This window comes from Schistocerca americana, chromosome 3 (assembly GCF_021461395.2).
Source record: "Schistocerca americana isolate TAMUIC-IGC-003095 chromosome 3, iqSchAmer2.1, whole genome shotgun sequence".
Lineage (NCBI taxonomy): Eukaryota > Metazoa > Arthropoda > Insecta > Orthoptera > Acrididae > Schistocerca > Schistocerca americana.
Window position 1 is genome coordinate 323,149,011 of NC_060121.1, and position 24,339 is coordinate 323,173,349.

Here is a 24,339-nt window from a genome sequence, read left to right on the forward strand (position 1 = left end):
GCAAGCCTCCCTCGTCAATTCAAATTCCCATTCATGCCTCGGCCCACTTGGTATTACCGCTAAACTCTAACGCCATTGCAGAGGCTCTTCAAATATATTAGCCCTAGCATCAAACGAAACCGAAGATCCTGACTGAAACCCAAGCATAGATTCTTTTTAATAAAATGAAACTATATGGTCTTGCGGTAGCCTTCTAGCTTCCCGCTCACGGGGTCCCGGGTTTGATTCCCGGCGGGGTTGTTGTGTCGTCTTCATCATCATCATCATTCATCTCCATTAAGGTCGGAGGAAGGCAATGACAAACCACCTCCGCTAGAACCTTGCCTAGTACAGCGGTGCGGATCTCCCGCACCGTCCCCTACGCTCCTCGGAGTATGGACCTCATCATCAACATCATGGTTCCAGAGACCTCTTCCAGTCTCAAGCATCTATGATATATACATAATAGATGTTTGATACTCGGGAAGGTCTCTGGAGCCACATAATTGCATTATTACAAGCCAAAGAAACTTGTATACCTGCCTAATATCATGTAGAGCCCCCGCGAGCACGCAGAAGTGCCGGAACGCAACGTGGCATGGACTCGATTAATGTGTGAAGTAGTGCTGGAGGGAACTGACACCATTAATCCTGCAGGGCTCTCCATAAATCCGTAAGAGTACGAGGGGCTGGAGATCTCTTCTGAACAGCACGTTGCAAGGCATTCCAGGTTTCCTCAATAATGTTCACGTCTGGGGAGTTTGGTGGCCAGCAGAAGTGTTTAAACACAGAAAAGTGTTTCTGGAGCAACTCTGTAGCAATTATGGACGTGTAGCGTGTCGCGTTGTCCTCATGGAATTGCCCAAGTCAGTCGGAATGCGCAATGGACATGAATGGATAAAGGTGATTCTTACGTACGTGTCACCTGTCAGAGACGTATCTAGTCGTATGAGTCCCATATCACTCCAACTGCACAGCCTCACACCATTACAGAGCCTCCACCAGCTTGAACAGTTCCCTGCTGACATAGAGCGTCATGGGTTCATAAGGCTGTCTCCATATCCATACACGCCGATCCGCTCGATGCAATTTCTAACGAGACTCGTCCGACCAGGAAACGTGTTCCCAGGCATCAACAGTCCAGTGTCGGTGCTGACGGGCCCAGGCGAGACATCAAGGTTTATGTCGTGAAGTGATCAATGGGAAACGAGTGGGCCTTCTGCTCCGAAAGTCCATATCGATGATGTTTCGTTGAATGGTTCGCACGCAGGCACTTGTTGATACTCCAGCATTGAAATCTGCAGCAATTAGCGGAAGGGTCGCACTTCTGTCATGTTTAACGATTCTCTTCAGTCGGCATTGATCCCGTTCTTGCAGGGACTTTTTCTGGTCAAAGCAATGTCGAAGATTTGTTGTTTTACCGGATTCCCGATATTCATGGTACACTCGTGAAATGGTTGTACGGGAAAATCCCCACTTCATCGCTACCTAGGAGAGGCTGTGTCCCATCGCTCGTGCGCCGACTATAACACCACGTTCAAACTCACTTAAATCTTGACAACCTGCCATTTTAGAAGCAGTAACCGATCTAACAACTGCGCCAGATACTTGTCTTATGTAGGCGTTGCAGACCGCAGCACGTATTTTGCCTCTTTACATATCTCTGTATTTGAATACGCATGCCTATACCAGTTTATTTGGCTCTTCGGTGTACATCAAGATGTTTGGGTACTTGAAAAGGTCTCTGGAGCATACAGTTTTGTATGATTAAAATCACTTATACCTGCGTTTCAGGCAGCATCGCCCGTTTCGTTCGATGGCGAGGTGCTATTCCACTGCAGTTGGAGAGCCTCTGGAATGCTGTTCAAGTTTAACGGTTAATACCAAGTGGGCTGAGGCGTGAATGGTAATTTGGATTGAGTAGGCAGCCGTGCTACGGTAGTCATTGCAGTTTTGCAAAGCCACTATGGCGGGGTATGTAGTGGTTAGCGCGTCTGCCTACGGAGCAGGACGCCTGGGTTCGAATCCCAGCCTTGGTGCAAATTTTCATCCATCGCTTCAGTCAGCATATACGCATCACAGTTGTTTGCTGTTTCCAAATGTCTACGGAACCACATAGTTTCATTTTATTAAAAAGAAATACTGATTCGTTTTGGGCCACGTCGCATCGTAACTGCTCTTTATCTTATCCTTCGAGGAAGGAAGTGACACTGTATCGAAGTCTATCTTAAATATTAGTTCTCCATGCTTAACCAACAGCAGATGGCTCTGAGCACTATGGGACTTAACATCCGAGGTCATCAGTCCCCTAGAACGTAGAACTGCTTAAACCTAACTAACCTAAGGCCATCACACACATCCATGTCCGAGGCAGGATTCGAACCTGCGACCGTAGCGGTCGCGTGGTTCCAGACTGAAGCGCCTAGAACCGCTTGGTCATTTCGGCCGGCTTAACCAACAGCATTTCATACTGATAATACACTACTCGCCATTAAAATTGCTACACCACGAAGATGACGTGCTACAGACGCGAAATTTAACCGACAGGAAAAGGATGCAGAGATAAGCAAATTATTAGCTTTTCAGAGCATTCACACAAGGTTGGCGCCGGTGGCGACACCTACAACGTGCTGACACGAGGAAAGTTTCCAACCGATTTCTCATACACAAACAGCAGTTGACCGGCATTGCCTGGTGAAACGTTGTTGTGATGCCTCGTGTAAGGAGGAGAAATGCGTACCATCACGTTTCCGACTTTGATAAAGGTCTGATTGTAGCCTATGCGATTGCGGTTTATCATATCGCGACATTGCTGCTCGCGTTGGTCGAGATCCAATGATTGTTAGGAGAATATGGAATCGGTGGGTTCAGGAGGTTAATACGGAACGCCGTGTTGGATCCCAACGGCCTCGTATCACTAGCAGTCGAGATGGCAGGCATCTTATCCGCATAGCTGTAACGGATCGTGCAGCCACTTCTCGATTCCTGAGTCAACAGATGGAGACGTATGCAAGACAACAACCATCTGCACGAACAGTTCGACGACGTTTGCAGCAGCATTGACTATCAGCTCGGAGACCTTGGCTGCGGTTACTCTTGACGCTGCATCATAGACAGGAGCGCCTGCGATGGTGTACTCAACGACGAGCCTGGGTGCACGAATGGCAAAACGTCATTTTTTCGGATGAATCCAGGTTGTGTTTACAGCATCATGATGGTCACATCCATGTTTGGCGACATCACGGTGAACGTACATTGGAAGCGTGAATTCGTCATCGCCAAACTGGCGTATCACCCAGCGTAGTGTCCGCCCTGGTAGCTGAGTGGTCAGCGTGACAGACTGTCACTCCTAAGGGCCCGGGTTCGATTCCCGGCTGGGTCGGAAATTTTCTTCGCTCAGGGACTGGGTGTTGTGTTGTCCTAATCATCATCATTACATCCCCATCGACACGCAGGTCGCCGAAGTGGCGTCAAATCGAAAGACCTGCACCAGGTGAACGGTCTACCCGATGGGAGGCCCTAGCCACACGACATTTCCATTTACCCAGCGTAGTGGTATGGGGTGACATTGGTTACACGTCTCGGTCACCTCTTGTTCGCATTGACAGCACTTTGAACAGTGTACGTTACATTTCAGAGGTGTTACGACCCGTGGCTCTACCCTTCATTCGATCCCTGCGAAACCCTACATTTCAGCAGGATAATGCACGACCACATATTGCAGGTCCTGTACGGGCCTTTCTGGATACAGAAAATGTTCGACTGCTGCCCTGTCCAGCACATTCTCCAGATCTCTCACCAACTGAAAATGTGTTGTCAATGGTGGCTGAGCAACTGGCTCGTCACAATATGCCAGTCTCTACTCTTAATGAACTGTGGTATCGTGTTGAAGCTGCATGGGCAGATGTACCTGTATACGCCATCCAAGCTCTGTTTGACTCAATGCCCATGCGTTTGAAGGCCAGAGGTGGTTGTTCTGGGTACTGATCTCTCACGATCTATGCACGCAAATTGCGTGAAAATGTAATCACATGTCAGTTATAATATAATATATTTGTCCAATGAATACCCGTTTATCATCTGCATTTCTTCTTGGTGTAGCAATTTTAATGGCCAGTAGTGTATCTAGTTTACGTTCAGGCTATCATAGCCGGAGCTACGTTTAGGTTACACAGGTAGTTGAGAAGGAATCGACAGTGGACTTGTCGGAACAATCAGCACAGTACTTGATCAAGCTAATGGATGGAGATACAGACCTGCTAAATCATAATTTCGAGACGTGGAATTGAACCCCGCTCCTCTTAAATGCGAGATTCGTGTCCCAACCAGTTTGTTGCCTCACTCAGTAGATCACAGGTAGAGCTTTCTTAATATCTCAGTGTGCGAGGGATTTCAGTTCTCGTCCAGAACGCTGATGTGGGTAATCGCCGCAGTCTGCTGGCGCTCTATCACCAGCCTGTGAAGCGCCAAGACTCGGCGACGACCGCACACGTCGCTAGCTGCGCCTTCTGGAAGCTTCGGCGTCCTTGGCCGGAGGCAGAATTCTTAAGGAGGCCACCGTGCGGCTGAAGGACGCTACCAGGTTGTCTGTTAACACTGCAGTGGCTCGGGTATTCCTGTTCTTGCGGCGGCGCTGGACCAGCAATATTTCGACCCATATTTCCATCACGCCAGTCCACTGTTTCTCGACTGAGTACTGCCTTGTATGCCCCCTTCGAGAGGCTTACACTGAATGATGTAACTGGTAGTTTCAAATGGATTCTCGTAATCGACATTGCTGACTACAAGAGTATGGGAAACTGGTCGAGTAACTACCGAAGCATTTTCATAATAGTTTACGTGCCTCCTTTGAAGGTACGAGAGAACGCAAAAGTAATTTAAGTTCTCGTACGTGGAAGAGCAACATTTATTCCTTCAGCAAATTCATTCTTAGCCATTTTTCACACTTTCGCAAGTGTGGAAACTACCATTTATTTATATATAAAGATAGCATAGAATTTCCGATGCATTACCAAGAATGGTTAGTATTACAGTCCCTGATATGCACCGATCCGAGATGCAGCTCAGTTGTATTGATGATAAGCGTCAACACCGTATCTTCTACCCCAAAAAGCCTAACAATATGAAGTGTGCCGTAAAATAATGTAACTGATAATACAGTGTTTAGAGCATTAGCGAATACCATGAACCCATTTAGTAAGTCTATTCAGATATTACAGATTTCGGACTACCAACAATCCACCTTCACTTTCAGTAACGGTAAAATAAAACACTGAGGTACACAACCCTGCTAAGCTGACTTGATGTAAAAGTTAAACGTAACCATCCTTGTATCAAATTCAGATCTGAACATTAAAAAGTGCAAGCAAGGATAGCAAATAACGAATTTTTACTTGTTATGCGTACGCAGTAGAGCAGAAAGAGTATATGAATAAATTTGTACGTGATTTCGGGTTATAAATGGTGTGAAATTTTGTAAACGGAGCTGCCGCCTCTGGCAGTGGCTGGGTATTGAGTAGAACTGAACTTCGATGTCAGATGTGAATGCGTCATTCCGTGGTGCTACAGCTCTGTTCCACAGCAAAGTGGCTTGTGAGTCGTGACGTGACAGTCTCTTGACAACCCACGGCTCAATGTTTTCAGTGGGTGAGAGATCTGGAGAACGATTTGGCCATAAGATCATTAGAACACTCACTACACGAAGATAGTCCAGGATAGCACATGCAACAAGCGGTCTTGCGTTATCTTGTTGAATGATGAGGTCATGCAAATCTTGAAGATAGGCCTCAGGAACCGATTCAACACGTTAGAAACGTGACTGATGCTGTCTATGCGAGTCAGAGTATATCGTTTACGGTAAGTTGATAATTTTTACTTTGAATGAAGTACAGTTTTTGTTCCATAAGTGTTTCGCCTTTATTCTTTGCGAGGCATATTCAGTGACCTGTAATGCGTACATATTTTTACTTAAACTATATTTTACATTTAGGACGTTGTATATATAGGTTATAAATATTTATGGCACACTTTTTATTTTCCTATGACGGGGTAATAATTTAAAGTTCAACTTGCATATTTCCTGGATGTTAATCTACATGCAGTGCTTCTGTTCCTTTGTTACCACTGTTTCCTTTTCTTATAACTGCCATTTCAAAATTCGTTTTCAGACTTCACAGTACTAGGATCTGGACACTCGTTCTGATGTTAAGCTTTGGTTGGCGTTGCCGTTGTCGAATGTTATTTCGAACTATCGAATATTATTGCCAACTACTGATCGTATTTTTTATGGTATCTTTGATCTGTTTGTGTTGTGTGCGCGTGCATGTGCGTGTGCGTGTGTGTGTGTGTGTGTGTGTAAGAGAGAGAGAGAGAGAGAGAGAGAGAGAGAGAGAGAGAGAGAGAGAGAGAGAGAGAAAATATGACTTTCTCTTAATATGGGTGCATGTACAGGTGGAATGGTTTCATTTATTAAGTTTAGTGTCTGCTCGTTCATCACATATTTATCTTCTGCAATCTCTTTCTGGAAGTGGCAGTCTTCCTACATTTATATAAGCTATTTGTTGGGGTTGTTTATTCTTATTAATCGTTTTCATATCTTGTTCCGGATTTATGGTAGCTGTGATGTTTTAAGAGCTCTGCAAATGTGGAATGGTTTGTTTCATACTTCCAACGCGTAACGTGTTCTTTGTACAACGTTTCAAAAATCCCTGGATGTCATGCCTTTTAAACGGTTCCGAAGTAAATATTATTAACATTCGGTAATATAATCTGCAACTGTGGACGACAGCACTAAAAAAGTTGAGAGGTGATCGTATTGTGTACACAATGGCTACCAATAGCATAACGCCAGTTGTCGTCGAAGCCTCCACACTGAAGATACTTTTATCGTGATGCTGCATACAGAACTAGGACTCGTCTGGAAAGGTGATGTGGTGCCACTCTTGTGTCCTGTGTTGTCTTTGGGCACACCACTGTCCGAGTGCCTTTCTTCTCTCTCTCTCTCTCTCTCTCTCTCTCTCTCTCTCTCTCTCTCTCTCTCTGTTGTCGTGTCAAGTCAATCCGCAATAATGGTCGTCATGACGAATGTACGTGGAACTGCAGACGTTGTCGCACAGTCCACGTGAATAGTTGTGTTGCAACAAACAAGGCTATTTCCTGACCTGAGATGCGTGAAGTGGGTATACGATACGATGCCTCACGGCCGAGCGATCAGTACGCATGATGACCTCGATGTCGATGGGACGTTAAACCCAATCTTCCTTCCTTCGGCCGGCCGAAGTGGCCGAGCGATTCAAGGCGCTACAGTCTGGAACCGCGTGACCGCTACGGTCGCAGGTTCGAATCCTGCCTCGGGCTTGGATATGTGTGATGTCCTTAGGCTAGTTAGGTTTAAGTAGTTCTAAGTTCTAGGGGACTGATGACCTCCGATGTTAAGTCCCATAGTGCTCAGAGCCATTTGAACCATTTTTTCCTTCCTTCCTTCTTCGCACGATCTTTCGAGCGCCAGTGGCGTGGAGCCACTGATATCCCCCATGGCGTTGTTTATGGGCCTCCTCAACCCATTGATTCCATATTGGCATGAGTCGACGACCGCCATCAACGCAAGCAGCAGTATTGCGGAACCATACACTGGGCAAGAACCTGCTGATGCCAAATTCCGAAAAATGTAGGTACACGTTTCTTGCTTTTGCACAAGGCTTTACACTGTCTTCTCACAAACAATCAACATTCAGATGCGATTCCTGTGTGTGAAACCTGCTGTATAATCTCGCCTGCTGCCCACTTTGTGGGGCTGCACTGAAATGCTAATAATTTACACATCGACATGCAAACTATACTTCACGGCAATCAGACAGTTCTTCAGTTTCAACATTTCGTTCACAGCGAAAAGGAACTTTATTTAAATTCCTTAAAGCGTTTATTGATGGTTCTGCCAATATTTGCAGTATTTGTTAGGCGACTAGTTTCGAACATGACAGGTTCATTTTCAAGCCCGGGCAACTGAGGCTGCCTTGACAGTGCCTGATGTTATTAATAAACATTGAGTGGCAATATACGCTCTATAAATGTTTGCAGGACGAATGACACAATTTACACATGTCTGTTACCAAGTCAAAATCAAACTGGAGGGCAGCATGGCCAACAGCACCAAGCATCGAAAGTGTCCTGGTGTTGTTGGTTATGTTGACCTGTATCTACATCTACATACATACTCCGCAATCCACCATGCGGTGCGTGGCGGAGGGTACCTCGTACCACAACTAGCATCTTCTCTCCCTGTTCCACTCCCAAACAGAACCAGGGAAAAATGACTGCCTATATGCCTCTGTACGAGCCCTAATCTCTCTTATCTTATCTTTGTGGTCTTTCCGCGAAATATAAGTTGGCGGCCGTAAAATTGTACTACAGTCAGCCTCAAATGCTGGTTCTCTAAATTTCCTTAGTAGCGATTCACGAAAAGAACGCCTCCTTTCCTCTAGAGACTCCCACCCGAGTTCCTGAAGCATTTCCGTAACACTCGCGTGATGACCAAACCTACCAGTAACAAATCTAGCAGCCCGCCTCTGAATTGCTTCTATGTCCTCCCTCAATCCGACCTGATAGGGATCCCAAACGCTGGAGCAGTACTCAAGAATAGGTCGTATTAGTGTTTTATAAGCGGTCTCCTTGACAGATGAACCACATCTTCCCAAAATTCTACCAATGAACCGAAGACGACTATCCGCCTTCCCCACAATTGACATTACATGCTTGTCCCACTTCATATCACTCTGCAATGTTACGCCCAAATATTTAATTGACGTGACTGTGTCAAGCGCTACACTACTAATGGAGTATTCAAACATGACGGGATTCTTTTTCATATTCATTTGGATTACTTTACATTTATCTATATTTAGAGTTAGCTGCCATTCTTTACACCAATCACAAATCCTGTCCAAGTCATCTTGTATCCTCCTACAGTCACTCAACGACCTTCCCGTACACCACAGCATCATCAGCAAACAGCCGCACATTGCTATCCACCCTATCCAAAAGATCATATATGTAGATAGAAAACAACAGCGGACCTACCATACTTCCCTGGGGCAATCCAGATGATACCCTCACCTCTGATGAACACTCATCATCGAGGACAACGTACTGAGTTCTATTACTTAAGATGTCTTCGAGCCACTCACATACTTGTCCACAGTCCACACATGCCTGTTACCAGGTCAAAATCGAACTGGTGGTCAACATAGCCAGAAGCATCAGGAAGTTTTCGATGCTCGGTGCTGTTGGCTGTATTGCCATCCAGTTTGATTTTGACCTGGTAACAGGCATATATGTATTGTGGCATTCATCCTACAGACATTTAGAGAGAATATGTTGCCACTCAAGGTTTGTTATTAGGATCAGGCACTGTCAGTGCAGCCTCAGTAGATCAGGCTTGAAAATGGACCTGTAAGGTTCGAAAATAGTCATCTAATAAATACAGGATCTGATGACAGAACCATTAATAAACGCTTTAAGGAATTAGACGTTTGCTGCATGCCTCCTCTGTGGGGTTGCCATTTTAACGGGCGCTAGAGTATGAGCCAGTTGGCAGTGAGGAGAGTTGTTGAGAGATGAGAGCGGTAGTACACTACTGGCCATTACAACTGCTATATCAAGAAGAAATGCAGGTGATAAACGGGTATTCATTGGACAAATATATTATACTAGAACGGACATGTGATTACATTTTCACGCAATTTGGGTGCATATATCCTGAGAAACCACTACCCAGAACAGCCACCTCTGGCCGTAATAACGGCCTTGATACGCCTGGGCATTGAGTCAAACAGAGCTTGGGTGGCGTGTACAGGTACAGCTGCCCATGCAGCTTCAACACATTACCGCAGTTCATCAAGAGTAGTGATTGGCGTATTGTGACGAGCCAGTGGCTCGGCCACCATTGACCAGACGTTTTCAATTGGTAAGAGATCTAGAGAATGTGCTAGCCAGGGCAGCAGTCGAAAATTTTCTGTATCCAGAAAGGCCCGTACGGGACCTGCAACATGCGGTCATGCATTATCCTGCTGAAATGTAGGGTTTCGCAGGGATCGAATGAAGGGTAGAGCCACGGATCGTAACACATCTGAAATGTAACGTCCACTGTTCGAAGTGCCACCAGTGCGAACAAGAGGTGACCGAGACGTGTAACCAAGGGCACCCCATACCATCACACCGGGCGAAACGCCAATATGGCGATGACAAATACATGCTTCCAATGTGCGTTCACCGCGATGTCGCCAAACACGGATGCGACCATCATGATGCTGTAAACAGAACCTAGATTCATCTGCAAAAATGACGTTTTGCCATTCGTGCACCGAGGTTAGTCGTTGAGTACACCATCGCAGGCGCTCCTGTCTGTGATGAAGCGTCAAGGGTAACCGCAGCCATAGTCTCCGAGCTGATAGTCCATGCTGCTGCAAACGTCGTCGAACTGTAGGTGCAGATGGTTGTCGTCTTGCAAACGTCCCCATCTGTTGACTCAGGGATCGAGGCGTGGCTGCACGATCCGTTACAGCCATGCGGATAAGATGCCTATCATCTCGACTGCTAGTGATACGAGGCCGTTGGGATCCAGCACAGCGTTCCGTATTACCCTCCTGAACTCACCGATTCCATATTCTGCTAAAAGAAATTGGATCTCGACCAACACGAGCAGCAATGTCGCAACACCGTAAACCGCACTCGCGATAGGCTACATTCCGACCTTTATCAAAGTCGGAAACGTGATGGTGCGCATTTCTCCTCCTTACACGAGGCATCACAACAACGTTTCACCAGGCGACGCCGGTCAACTGCTGTTTGTGTATGAGAAATCGGTTGGAAACTTTCCTCATGTCAGCACGCTGTAGGTGTCGCCACCGGTGCCAACCTTGTGTCAATGCACTGAAAAGCTAATCATTTGCATATCACAGCATCTTGTTCCTTTCGGTTAAATTTCGCGTCTGTAGCACGTCATCTTCGTGGTGTAGCAATTTTAATGGCCAATAGTGTATTTTGGGTGGTACTCACATGGTGCCCTTGGCGACGGTCATGTTGAGGTTGGTGAGCACGTGGTTGGGGTTCTTGTTGGAGCCGTAGTGCTTGAAGGCGTGCCGCACGCAGACCGCTTGCTGCCTGCGCGCCCACACACTCGACTGCTGCGACATCAGCTGCGGCCGCGCCGGCGGGCCCGCCTCCGCGCTGCTGTTCACCTCCCTGCAGGCAGAGGCAGAAGGAAACATACCGTGAGCATCGTATTACAGCGGCTGTACTCACCACAAACTTGTACTCTACGTCTGAAAGCGTGCAGTCTCCATAGCACACGATGGAAGGTGTTCGAAATTTTGAGGAAGGTAAGGGTAAGCGTTACCGAAAGGCACGTAATACCGGGTCAAAAAGTCAGTATAAATTTGAAAACTGAATAAATCACAGAATAATGTAGATAGAGAGGTACAAATTGACACACATGCTTGGAATGACATGGGGTTTTATTAGAACCAAAATAATACAAAAGTTCAAAAAATGTCACATAGATGGCGCTTCATCTGATCAGAATAGCAATAATTAGCATAACAAAGAAAGACAAAGCAAAGACGATGCTCTTTACAGGAAATGCTCAATATGTCCACCATCATTCCTCAACAATAGCTGTAGTCGAGGAATAATGTTGTGAGCCGGCCGGAGTGGCCGTGCGGTTCTGGGCGCTACAGTCTGGAACCGAGCGACAGCTACGGTCGCGGGTTCGAATCCTGCCTCGGGCATGGACGTGTGTGACGTCCTTAGGTTAGTTAGGTTTAATTAGTTCTAAGTTCTAGGCGACTGATGACCTCAGACGTTGAGTCGCATAGTGCTCAGAGCCATTTGAACCATTTTTGAATAATGTTGTAAACAGCACTGTAAACCATGTCCGGAGTTATGGAGAGGCATTGGCGTCGGATGTTGTCTTTCAGCATCCCTAGAGATGTCGGTCGATCACGATACACTTGCGACTTCAGGTAACCCCAAAGCCAATAATCGCACGGACTGAGGTCTGGGGACCTGGGAGGCCAAGCATGACGAAACTGGCGACTGAGCACACGATCATCACCAAACGACGCGCGCAAGAGATCTTTCACGCGTCTAGCAATATAAAGTGGAGCGCCATCCTGCATTTTGGTTCTAATGAAACACCATGTCATTTCAAGCATGTGTGTCAATTTGCACCTGTCTATCTACATTATTCCGTGGTTTATTAAGTTTTCAAATTTATACTGACTTTTTGATCACCCGTTGTACAATATGTACGAGAACCAAGACTTGGAAACCAAGAACGAAGTGCGCGAACTAAAAAGTGTCTAAGATATGAATGTAGTCCTTCGCCCCTACTGTTCATTCTATGACAGAAATAAAAGAAATATTCAAGAGTGTGATTCAAATTCAAGATGAATGGATACAAATGGTAGGATTCGCTGGTGACATCGCTATCCTCAGTTAAAATGAAGAAGACTTACAGAATCTGTTGAATGTGACGAACAGTCTAATGAATACAGATTACGGATTGATTGTAAATTGAAAAAAAAATACAAAAGTAATGACAAACAGTAGATATGAGACCAGCGAGAAATCTAACATCAGGATTGGTAATCACCAAATGGATGAAGTTAACGAATTCTGCTACATAGGTAGTAAAAGAACCCATTTTGGGTGGAGCAAGGTGGAAATAAACACCAGAATAGCACTGAGCGTTCCTGATCGAGGGAAGTCTACTAGTATCAGTCATAGTTCTCAATTTGAGGAAGAAATTTCTGAAAATGTACTTTTGGAGCACAGCCTTCTGAGATAGTGAAATACGAACTGTGGGAAAACCGTAACGGAAGGGAATCGAACCATTTGATACGTGGTGCTACAGACAAATGTTGAAAATTAGGTCGACTGATATAGCAAGGAATGAGGAGGTGCTTCGCAAAATCAGTGAGGAAAGGAACATGTGGAAAATGCTAACAAGAGGAAGGGACAAGGTGATAGGACATGTTTTAAAACATGATAACATCAGTAGTACTGGATGGAGCTACAGAGGGTAAAAACTATAGAGGAAATGATTGACATAGGAGAGGGTTTTATGGCTGGTCGCATCAAACCAGTCAGAAGACTGACAAGTCAAAAAGAAAAAGTTACATTTTGGAGGACACTGGCTTTCTGTTGGAAGAATGCTGTTTACGACATTCTCTTACTTTCGGGGCAGTAGTCTCCAGAAACAAAAATGTCTGAAAGGCTGAGAGGTAGCAAAGTAAGTCTTTACCTCATCTAACATCATCTCTTCTTGACCAATCTTATTCCATTAACGAATTTTTATTCAATGCCAGTAGCTTGTAAAAAAAAAGCATATTTCTATGTATAGTTCCAAGAATAAGACAGAAAAACATATGGGTCCATTATGTCGAATGGATCTGTAAACTAACTCGTTTCCACATCATTATATATATATATATATATATATATATATATATATATATATATATATATATATATATATATATATAATCTGCGAACATGTAACAGGCTCACCCTGTAAGGTTCGTGTATACCTACTCTTAAGGCATGTATTTTGTATTATTTGTTCTTTCATTTTTATATTTTTATTGACATTTTTTCATACAGAGTTTGTCTGGCTATCGATGGCAGGTCAAATGATATTTAGTTGACGACAGAACAAGTCACGTATACTGCTGATCGTCATGGGTGTAGTGTTAGAGCTTTCTGCATTCATAGTTCGAGGCAGGCCACGATAAGTAGTGGCTGTGAAAGAAGATTGGGTTGTCACGATTTGGTCAACTTAACAGAGCATGAGAGAATGGAATAGCAAAATGAAGTCGCAAGTTCGCGACGGCAATAGATACGCTATCTAGAATGTCACTATAACAAATTTTAGTGGTACTACATGTGGTGATGGATGACAAGTAACCAAGTAACCAAGTAAAAGAATGTTCATGATCCTAAATATCAGGGTTCTTATATTAGACCCTCCATTATTTAATTCACCATGGAACAACCTTTTCTATGTATGTATGTATTTATTTATTTAGTAGGGGTAGGAATACTATTAAAAATACTCTGAAGACACTGGGAGCAGTGACTGACAGGAGTAGCTGCATACATAGAAGTCTAAGTGTCTCAGTCTGTACCATCACTGTGTTTAGAGCGTCTACGTACTCGTAAAGGAGAGCAGACGTAACACGTGGACTTGTAGTTCACAGAAATGATGCATGTAATTGAATTAGAAACAGTTCATTTTTATTCATATATTTAAATAAGATGTTGTTTGCATATAGCACTGAAAGCTATGGCTGGTAGCGGCTAGAAACAAGTGAACGTCGGAATGAAATAAGCTGACTTCTGTAGAAACAGCTATTCCAACCAGCCATCTTGCCGAGAGTAAATGATTGTACTGTGGATCTAAAGGGATATCGTAACTCCTTGTGAAACACATAGACAAGTACGATAAAGGATAATTATCACTTACCGGTGGGCAGACGTTGAAGGAAATTTGAAGCACACATGAAGAAAAGAGGAACTTGCTGCGACTAAATAACATAAAACAAAAGTGAATGGAACGGCGTTCTATTCGAGTATCGTATTGTAATGCTGCTGTAAGTAAGAGCAATTTACGAAATGCGATAAACTATATGCCTCGTAAAGAATAAAATTTGTCTCTAAGGATAGACGTATAGACCGCTAACTCGAGCATAACTTTAGTAGAAAACTACAATGCAATAGGAATTAATCCAGCAATTGTTTATTAGTTGACTATCACACATAACAAGCCGTGTGAACTTCTCCATGACCATGAAAACAAACGAAATTATATCCGTTTCAAAATTTGGTGGAAATCTTACTTTATTTCTGTTTTCAGGATCCAGTCTTTAATTACTTTGCTTTAAATGTGGATGTAAAGATATAAAGCCGGACCGGAAGTCAAGTTAAAGCAGGACTGCAAGTACTGTGGTTTACAGTAATACTTACTGTGTACTTTACATGAAGTTCTTGGAAGTAAATGAGCCAGGCAGCCGGAAGAAATCCACTCTACAATGGATCACTTTGGATCACGGAAGAGAAGAAGCGAAATCTGTTAGATAAAATTTGTTACTGCCTTAGACGGGAGACTTATGGGATTCATCGTGCAGTCATTCATTTTATTTTGCACGGTTCAAAAGTGGAATGATGAGTGTGGGACAATGGTCAGAAATGCTCTCCATCATGCACTCAGCAGTGGGTTGTGGAATATTTGTGCAGATGCAGATGACAGAATTGTGAGGAAGAACATTACAGATGGAACATGCACTGGAAAAATAATAACATGATGGAACATTGTAATTTAAAATTTTGAAAAGTAGCAGTCGCTTCTGAAATTGACAACGCAAGAAAATCATCGTAATAATTTGTTGCAGCGCACGTCCTTGGTGTTTACTGTGCGCAGCGACCGCGAACACAGATAAACTGCACGTACGTAATTGCTTAAGTACTCCGCTATTGAAGAAACATGAGAGTAGATTGTCAACGGTGGCAGTAAGAACAATTGAAGCTGTAAACGTAGATCACATCTCTGAAATACATTGTGAATTAATGGCACCAACGCAATAATTTCCTTGCGACAATCAAAGAAGCGGTCGGGATCAGATCTATACATATGTTTCAATTTCAGTCGGCATTTGAAAACGAATCTGCAGGTATGTACATTCATTATACTCCAATAAAAAGTATTTTTATCTCTAAATCATAGTAGCAAATATTAGTATTATTGTTAAAATGAAATTTCCGAAGTTCTGTGAAGCCTTAAATAATCTAGTCCGGCGGTAACAGATCATATGTTATTGCGTCTGTAGGTAATCAGAACGTTTGTGCAGAGTTGTGAAAAACTAACAGATTGCTTCACATACAACTGTAATACGCCGCTCTCAGGGTGTACATTAATCTCACTTCTTCCTCATTTGTCCGATTGATGGTACTCATCAGCTTTTAGACTACACATTTACCATGAGCACACTAGCGTCCTATAATTCTGGACATGGAAATGGTTCAAATGGCTCTGAGCACTATGGGACTTAACATCTGTGGTCATCAGTCCCCTAGAACTTAGAACTACTTAAACTTAACTAACCTAAGGACATAACACACATCCATGCCCGAGGCAGGATTCGAACCTGAGACCGTAGCAGTCGCGCGGTTCCGGACTGCGCGCCTAGAACCGCTAGACCACCGCGGCCGGCCTGGACATGGAGTCCTGTACCCTAGACACAGTTAGGCAAAGAGCGCGCTCTGTTCAGTGTAGTCTCCGTTAGTCAACAATAATAAAGCAGTTATCCCGTTTTCTTTTCTCTGGCACAAATTAATGGTCCAGGTTTTACTTCCACTCCGTCACAAAAACATAGCACACGATGTCTAAGCGGACATATGCTACTCAGCACTATCAATTCAAGCAATTCCGAGTACAGTGGTGTTTGAAACTTACAACAACCCTATATTAAAAGCAGAAATTTCGTGCCTGGGGAGAGGAATACTGGTACGCCAATTCAGCTTCTTCTAATATCTCATGGGGAGATCTGAAACATTTACCTTGTTGGTATATGTATTCGTGGCAGAATTTGGTGCTAAACCCGACAACATCGCTACTACTTTTCTTCTTGCCTCGTACGAGACAGAAGGATAATATGTCTCTTTTCCACCATACCGAAACCACAAAACATTCTATAAATAGTGTATTTGTAGTGTTACCCGTAAAATATTAATCGTATAGCCAACTAGCAATTGCGAGGCAAACGGTTTTAACTGTTACAAGGAAGTCTGCAAACACTTATACCAGTAAAGGTGCTGGTAAACTCCAGAAATAACTTGGTTACTGGAAAGTAAACTGTCGTTTCGAACTTAAGGTGATGATTCATTCGAGAAAATTGGACTAAGATCTTGGGTCGAGCATATGCAGTATTTTACACACATCATTTATTAAATTCATGTACAGGATGGGCAAAGTGATACTGATCCGCAAAATATTTCATGTATCTTAAGACAGACAACTTACAACGCATTATCCTCCTCGGGGGTGTGAAATATGTAAATTGTGTTGCCTGTCTTAAAATGCATAAAATATTTTCCAGGCCGGTATCACTTGGCACGCCCTGTATATAGCCCAACGCTGTGGAAGCCTTTTCCCCGCCCTATCCTTTCTTCCAGAAGTGCTAGTCCCGCAAGGTATGCGCAGCTTCCGCGAAGCTTGGAGTGTAGGAGATGAGGTACTGGCGGAACTGAAGCTGTGGGGGCGGGTTACGACTCGTGTGTAAATAGCTCATCCGCTAAGGACAGTTCTTGGGAAAGAACAGCTTTAACAGCTTCCCCGTTTAAATACTGATCTGGCGCACAGTTTTAAACTGGCGGGAAATTTCGTAATATCTCACCCTCGCTGCAGAGTGAAACATTCCCAGATTACAACCCGGTCCCAAACAGTTTTAATCCGCCAGAAAGGAATAAGGATCGAAGAAAATATTTATCCTCCTCACATAATTCAAGATATGAAGTTGACAGCTATTCGATTATTGTATCTAGTATTGTGCAATATTATGGTAAACCATAAAAACTGAAACCCATAGATCCATGAGCATGGCTTCACCCCAAGACTCCATATTTCTGCAATATCCAAGGATAGTTTCTAATTACTTTTTTTAGAGAGTCTGCGGCCACATATTTCACAGTTGCCTGTAGGCGCTCGTCCGCTCGTTTAGTGATTTCTCTGAAGTTTCGTCTGCACAAGTGGCTACCATTGTCAAGGATTCACCCTTCGTTGCTGGTGGCGTACCGGAGTCGAGACTGCGGTTGGAGGATGTGCGTTTTTGCGCGCCGTCGTCCGAGGGCAACCTTTGTAATGTTGCGGTTCTCCAATTGCTACCCGCAATGTCCGACAGCCTCTGTGGGGGAATCGAGGCTCCATTTATCTTTAGACTTTCACCATTTTCGTTCAAACAATTGTCTTATTATTGATTTCAAGAGCTTCGCTGAACTAGCGGGGGAGGTATTTTTCTCCACAGTGAGACCCTGTGTGCCAGCGAATTTCATTACATGCTCGTGCACATATAGTGTGTGCTCCGCCACAGTCGTTTTCTCCACCTGTTCCAAATGTTGATTTGTACCATGATCCTGATGTTGATTATTAATCTGGTGTTTCCATCATAGCCATTTCCACATGTAAACGGTATCCACTATACTATTGTTTGGCTTTGGCGGATCTGCGACAGTCTCTAATCTTCCGGTCGGTTTGTACATATTCTGTACGCAATACATGATTTTGTGCAATATGCGACCGATTCAGTCCGTCACCCTGGGCATGTATAGCAACAAGGCAGTGCCTCACATTTCTCCTGACGTGTCATCTGGCTCCTCTGCACAAAGCTTTCTGCGTGTGGTTGGAGGATACATGTTCGGACGTTGTATCGATTCACGCATTAACTGTGCAGAGCACACGGTTATGTCATACATTTACGCAGATGATGTAATACACCTGTTTGTGCACGTGAGAATGAAGCACATGCACTAAGCTAGAAATGGAGTGTTTCACAAATTAGTCATTTAATTTAACAGACTGGTGTGGATGTCGCAACTGTTTATACACTAAAGCGCCAAAGAAACTGGTATAGGAATGCGTATTCAAATACAGAGATATGTAAACGGGCAGAATGCGGCGCTACGGTTGGCAACGCCTATATAAGACGAGTATGTGGAGCAGTTGTTAAATCGGTTACTGCTGCTACAATGGCAGGTTATCAAGATTTAAGTGACTTTGAACGTGGTGTTATTGTCGCCGCACGAGCGATGGGACACAGCGTCTCAGAGGTAGCGATGAAGTGGGCGTTTTCCCGTACGACCATTTCACGAGTGTACCGTGAATATCAGGAATCCGGTAAAACATCAAATCTCCGATATCGCTGCGGCTGGAAAAAGATCCTTCAAGAACGGGACCAACGAGGACTAAGGAGAATCGTTCTACGTGACAGAAGTGGAACCCTTTCGCAAACTGCTGCAGTTTCATTGTTGGGCCATCAATAAGCGTCAGCGTGCGAACCATTCAGCGAAATATCATCGATATGGGCTTTCAGAGCCGAAGGGCCAATCGTGTACCCTTATTGACTGCACGACACAAAGCTTTACGCCTCGCTTGGGCCCGTCAACACCAAAACTGGACTGTTGATGTCTGAAAACATGTTGCCTGGTCGGACCAGTCTCGTTTCAAATTGTATCAAGCGGATGGACGTGAACGGGCATGGAGACAATCTCATGAATGCATGGACCCTGCATGTCAGCAGGGGACTGTTCAAGCTGGTGGAGGCTCTGTAAAGGTGTGGGGCGTGTGCAGTTGGAGTGATATGGCACCCCTGATATGTCTGGATACGACTCTGACAGGTGACACTACGTAAGCATCCTGTCTGATCACCTCTATCCATTCATGTCCATTGTGCATTCCTACGGACTTGGGCAATTCTAACAGGACAATGTGACACACCACACGTCGAGAATTGCTACAGAATGGCACCAGGAACACTCCTCTGAGTTCAAACACTTCCGCTGGCCATCAAGCTCCCGGGATATGAACATTATCGTGCACATCTGGGATGACCTGCAACGTGCTGTTTAGAACAGATCTCCAACCCCACGTACTCTTACGGATTTATGGACAGCCCTGCAGGATTCATGGCGTCATTTCCATCCAGCACTACTTATTAGTAAAGTCCATGCCAAGTCCTGTTGCGGCAGTTCTATGAGCTCGTAGGGGCTCTACACGGTATTAGGCAGGTGTACCAGTTTCTTTGGGTCTTCAGTGTATTAATCGCGGTTGTGGTGCCTAACCAGTAGAACTCAAACGCTGTGAGTACCGCGAAAGATATTACGCTTACTGTCCAGTTTCTCCCATTAAAAGACAACAAATCGGAAAAAAAAGAAAACGAGATTCGGTGAGCCGCCTGCGCGAGCCGTTTTCGGGTTTCCGCCTGCTGCGGGGCTTGCTGTGTGTGGCGCTACGCGGGCGGCCGACCTCCCAGGCGCTGGTGACAGCACTTTCACTCGGCAATGTAGTCGCGCCATTCGGCGACTGATACCGCCGCCTTCTTTCTACACCCTGCGCCGCAGAGAGAGGGAAAAGAGATCAGCAAACCACAGAGCCGGGCGGTCTCCGCGCAAGGAGGACTAAAGACTACAAATATCTGCCCTCGATTTCATTACAACCCAGAACGCTGCTCATCCTCTCTCTCATCATATCGCGAATAGCACGGTGAGAATTTTTAGCAGGGGCCCAATGACAGGATAGCAGAGAACCCAGATAGTAACCAAATGTGGTTGGCAGTGGATATGTTGAAGTTGTGTCAGGCCAATCCTGATGATGTCATTAGCCGCCTAATGACTGTGGACGAGAGCTGACTATCACCATGACGCCGAGACAGTGGAGAAAAATGAATAGCTGAGACATGTGGATTCACTCCATCGAAGGATCATAGGGAACGTAACACTGAGTATATTTTGGGACTAACATGGTGTAGTGTAAACTTTAGAAGTCTCTTAACGAAGTTACAGGAGGCAGTGAAGATGTAAGGCTGCAAGACGCTGTCCAAGGTGATGTTTTTGCTGCACGAAAACTGCCTAGAGCATTCTGTACAATATACAGACAGTTTTTTTTCTACGTATTCTTCTTATATTTCGCGGAAAAAGTGTCGCATTGAGTTGTGAATCGGCAAGCATGCGACAGCATGCGCTACCAAATATGTTTCAAAACGCCGCGCATACTAAAGGGATTCTTTAGGGGCTCATACCTCGAGTGCTATTGGAGACAGAAAGAAAGGGTCAAGAATTTTGGGCTAGGGACCATTTGTACACCCGACAGAGGGATCGTCTTAAAGTCACTACCCTACGGTACAGGGTCAAAGTATGAATGTCACACATATCCTCCTGCTTAGGCAAATGTAATAAATCTGTTAATTCTTTCTGCATTTGAGGTATTCTACGGTGGGCCTTGACGGGCTTATGTAGTCACTATTATCTCATTGGAAGTTCCTTAGAAAACCCAAAACGGTTTTTTTTAACATTTCTTCGTACCAGAACCAACGCGCGTATTCGAACGTGCTTGTTCACAGTGAATGTCAAAACGTTTTACCACATATGCCTAAGATACCGACCTCGAACAACCTTCAGAATTTTCTTGATATTTTTATTAGTTTCCGAGGGGCAAAGGTTCAAAATTGCCCTATTTGTATACGTGTACTACGTACTTAAATACGGTGTGAGGCGAAACGTAGTTTATAAAATGACATAGCACTGAGAACCATGCTGTAACCGTCAGAAGGGTTCTGGAAATCCCATGTGGTACTGAAGCACCTGTAAAACTTTTGTGCGCGTAAAATCTGGTGAGAGAGATAAAATTAGTTTTACGTTATTTAAATATTGACATACGTATATTACCAAAATTTTACTGAACTAAAACGTTCTTTTTATATGAGACACGCTGCTGTGGAAGGGAAAAAAACGGAACCAGTGGAAAAATGCTCCTATCCTATGCTCATGTTTAATAGACTGACTGAGAAGTCAAGTGCCAGCTGCCTCTTTCCACCTCCCTCAGCACTTTTAAAAATTTTCCCAAAAACTGCGGCCTGTGAAGATATCCGAGCTTTTTTAATGATGAGAGGGACGGAAACAGTGGCTGTGGGAAAGAGGGGGAAAAGTAATGAACGGCGGAAAATAGTAGACATGGTTGTGCAGTGAAAGCAGACAGTGGCAGAGCAACGTAGTTGACAGCGACAGAACAGTGCTAGGAAAAGATTGAAGGGGACAATACTAGTGGGGGGGGGGGGGGTTTGAAGAGAAGGAGAAAGTGGAACTGGATGGGAGCCAGTGGTAATGAGAGACAGAGTCTATGACAATGTCATCGAGGGAGACAGAGATAGTGACAGAGAGAAAAGACGGCAACAGAAGGAAGAAATGAACCAGATAGCAGCAGTAAGTGAGAGTAAGAGGGAGACAGTGGCAACGAGAGAAGACCGTAATAGTAGGACGGAGCGAAGGACACTGTCGGTGTGAGAGAGGAAACAGTGGCAGAGGCACAAAGAGATAATGAGATGAGCTGAATTAGAGAGTGAGAATGGGTAAGTGGAAGTGGATGGGCATGAGCGACTAGTGGGTGTAAGCGAGTTATAATTAGGAAAGCTTGTGGGAGTGATAGTTGAGTTGTATGTTAGAAAGAGTGCGAACATGCTCGCAAGCCAAAACGTTTGGGGGCATTTTAAAGTTGCTGAGGAGGTACAATCAGGCAGCTGGTACCCCACTTTTTAGTCAGTCTTTTAAACAGTATTGTATTCCCTTTTTTTCCGCAGTTACGTAGAGATAGTCTAAAAATTTCCAAAGTAGCTTCTTGATTTATGTATTTATTTATTTTCTGAGGTGATAACTAAAGGTTCATGACTACTGTTGGTATTTGCTGCACGTATCTTACCACATTCGTGAAATAAACGACTGTTACAGATCGTTCCGTTAGGTAGTTATTTTATTAGTAGTTACGTAAGTGATTTCAGCGATAGACAATCCAAATAGTCGCTCAGCTATTTTACTCAACTACCATTTTTTCAATGCTTGTGTTGCGATAAGCACCATTCGCGACTGACAGCGTGAAAGGAACATTATACCTGTTGCCTGTTCGTCTTTGTTCATACGTTGACGTATCTCAGCGGCGTCCCATGAGTCTCGGGGTCTTTCTTCTTTTCGAACACCAGCAATCCGTTTTGTTGGCACGCTGCAATACCAGAAAAAGAAAATCCTTCAGTCTAACAACGACTATTGCGAAATACCATTGTTCATGTCTTTTTTCTCACCAGCACTTTTCCAGTACAGGTCACGAGCTGTGACATTTTGCCCTGCTGGGCATTCCCTGGTCCCACAAAGAATGACGCAGTCATACAGCACACGGGAGAGGTGTACTTTCTCCGTTCAGAAAGAAACGCCTACAGGTTTTGCTAGTTGTGAACCCTGCCGCTGCCACTGTGCGCCTTGGGAGAACCCAGACCGCCAAGCAAGACGATGCCCGCCTTGCAGCAGTGGAATTTATTTGTCACTGCTGCAACCACTTCGCTGTGACGGTTTCTTCCAACTCTCTCTGCAGAGGACTGCAGGTAACTTTACTTCGCTTGCAACAGAGAGCTGATTCATTCAAAATAAGATAAAAGTGGTTCTTTTCTTTTGAATGACAAAAATGATCCGCGAAGACTACAATTCTGATAATACCATATACACTCAAAATACGACTTTTTTTCCCCTCAGCACGAGAATAATCTCACCGCACAAAACATTAGTCACCCCTTTAATGGGACAGACTGGTCGCATAGGAAACGTGTAGGCGGGATGAAACTGGTTGTACGTTGCCATGCGACCATCCAGCGCTATCTTAAGCCGTGGCAGTGAAGTGGTGTGTGTATAAGCCAATCGGTTGTATGGGATCAGCGCAGTAAGATGCGTAGGACTGAAAGAGAGGCAGAATCGAAGAAAGGAGCTCTAATCTGTGGACTTGCCCAAGATCACACCGTGAATTAAGTTACTCGATATGTTGGAGTATGAACGTGGAATGTACTAGTCGTCTGCCACTCGGAGCCGTGTAAGACAGTTGTCACGCCTTGTTAGTGACAACTGGCTTAAAACCCGACAAGCATGGTTGTCGTGTGTGAATGCAGATCCATCTCAAACAGTTTCCGAGCGAACATTGCGAAGGAAACTGCGTATAACCAACATTTGAAGTTGAATACCCCACAAAGAGTGATGAGAAGCACCGGAAATGAGAACAGCGAGACACTTAACATCGGAATTCGTGACTACGAAGTATATGAAGTTAACGAAATCTGCTACCTAGAGCCAGCAAAATAACCCACGGCAGACGCAACGAGGAGACCATAAAAAGCAGACTAGCACTGGCGAAATGAGCACTCCGGGCCACGAGAAGTCTACTAATATCAAACATAGGCCTTCATTTGAGAAAGAACCTTTTGCCCAGGGCTACACAGATACATTCCTTGTTTGACGAATACTTAAAATTGAATTTTTAAATTTGTGGTAAGGTCTTATGGGACCAAACTGCTGAGGTCATCGGTCCCCAGCTTACACACTACTTAACCTAACTTAAACTAACTTACACTGAGGACAACACACACACACACATGCCCGATGGAGGACTCGAACCTCCGACGGGGGGAGCCGCGAGGACCGTGACAAGATGCCCTAGACGAATACTCCGAGACTTAATTGCACCTCAACTGGCACACTAAACTACCCCACACTAATTCCACAAAAAAT

The 24,339-nt window shown here is 44.5% G+C and overlaps 1 protein-coding gene across 1 annotated transcript in view; it reads right to left on the reverse strand.

Moving 5' to 3' along the window:
- The window catches only part of LOC124605518 (ABC transporter G family member 20), a 408,656-nt gene that overhangs the window by 206,123 nt on the left and 178,194 nt on the right, over window positions 1–24,339 (reverse strand). The window contains exon 2 of the mRNA XM_047137261.1: window positions 11,032–11,217. Within this exon, the coding sequence (XP_046993217.1) occupies window positions 11,032–11,217 (186 nt within the window). The remainder of the gene's footprint in view (window positions 1–11,031; window positions 11,218–24,339) is intronic.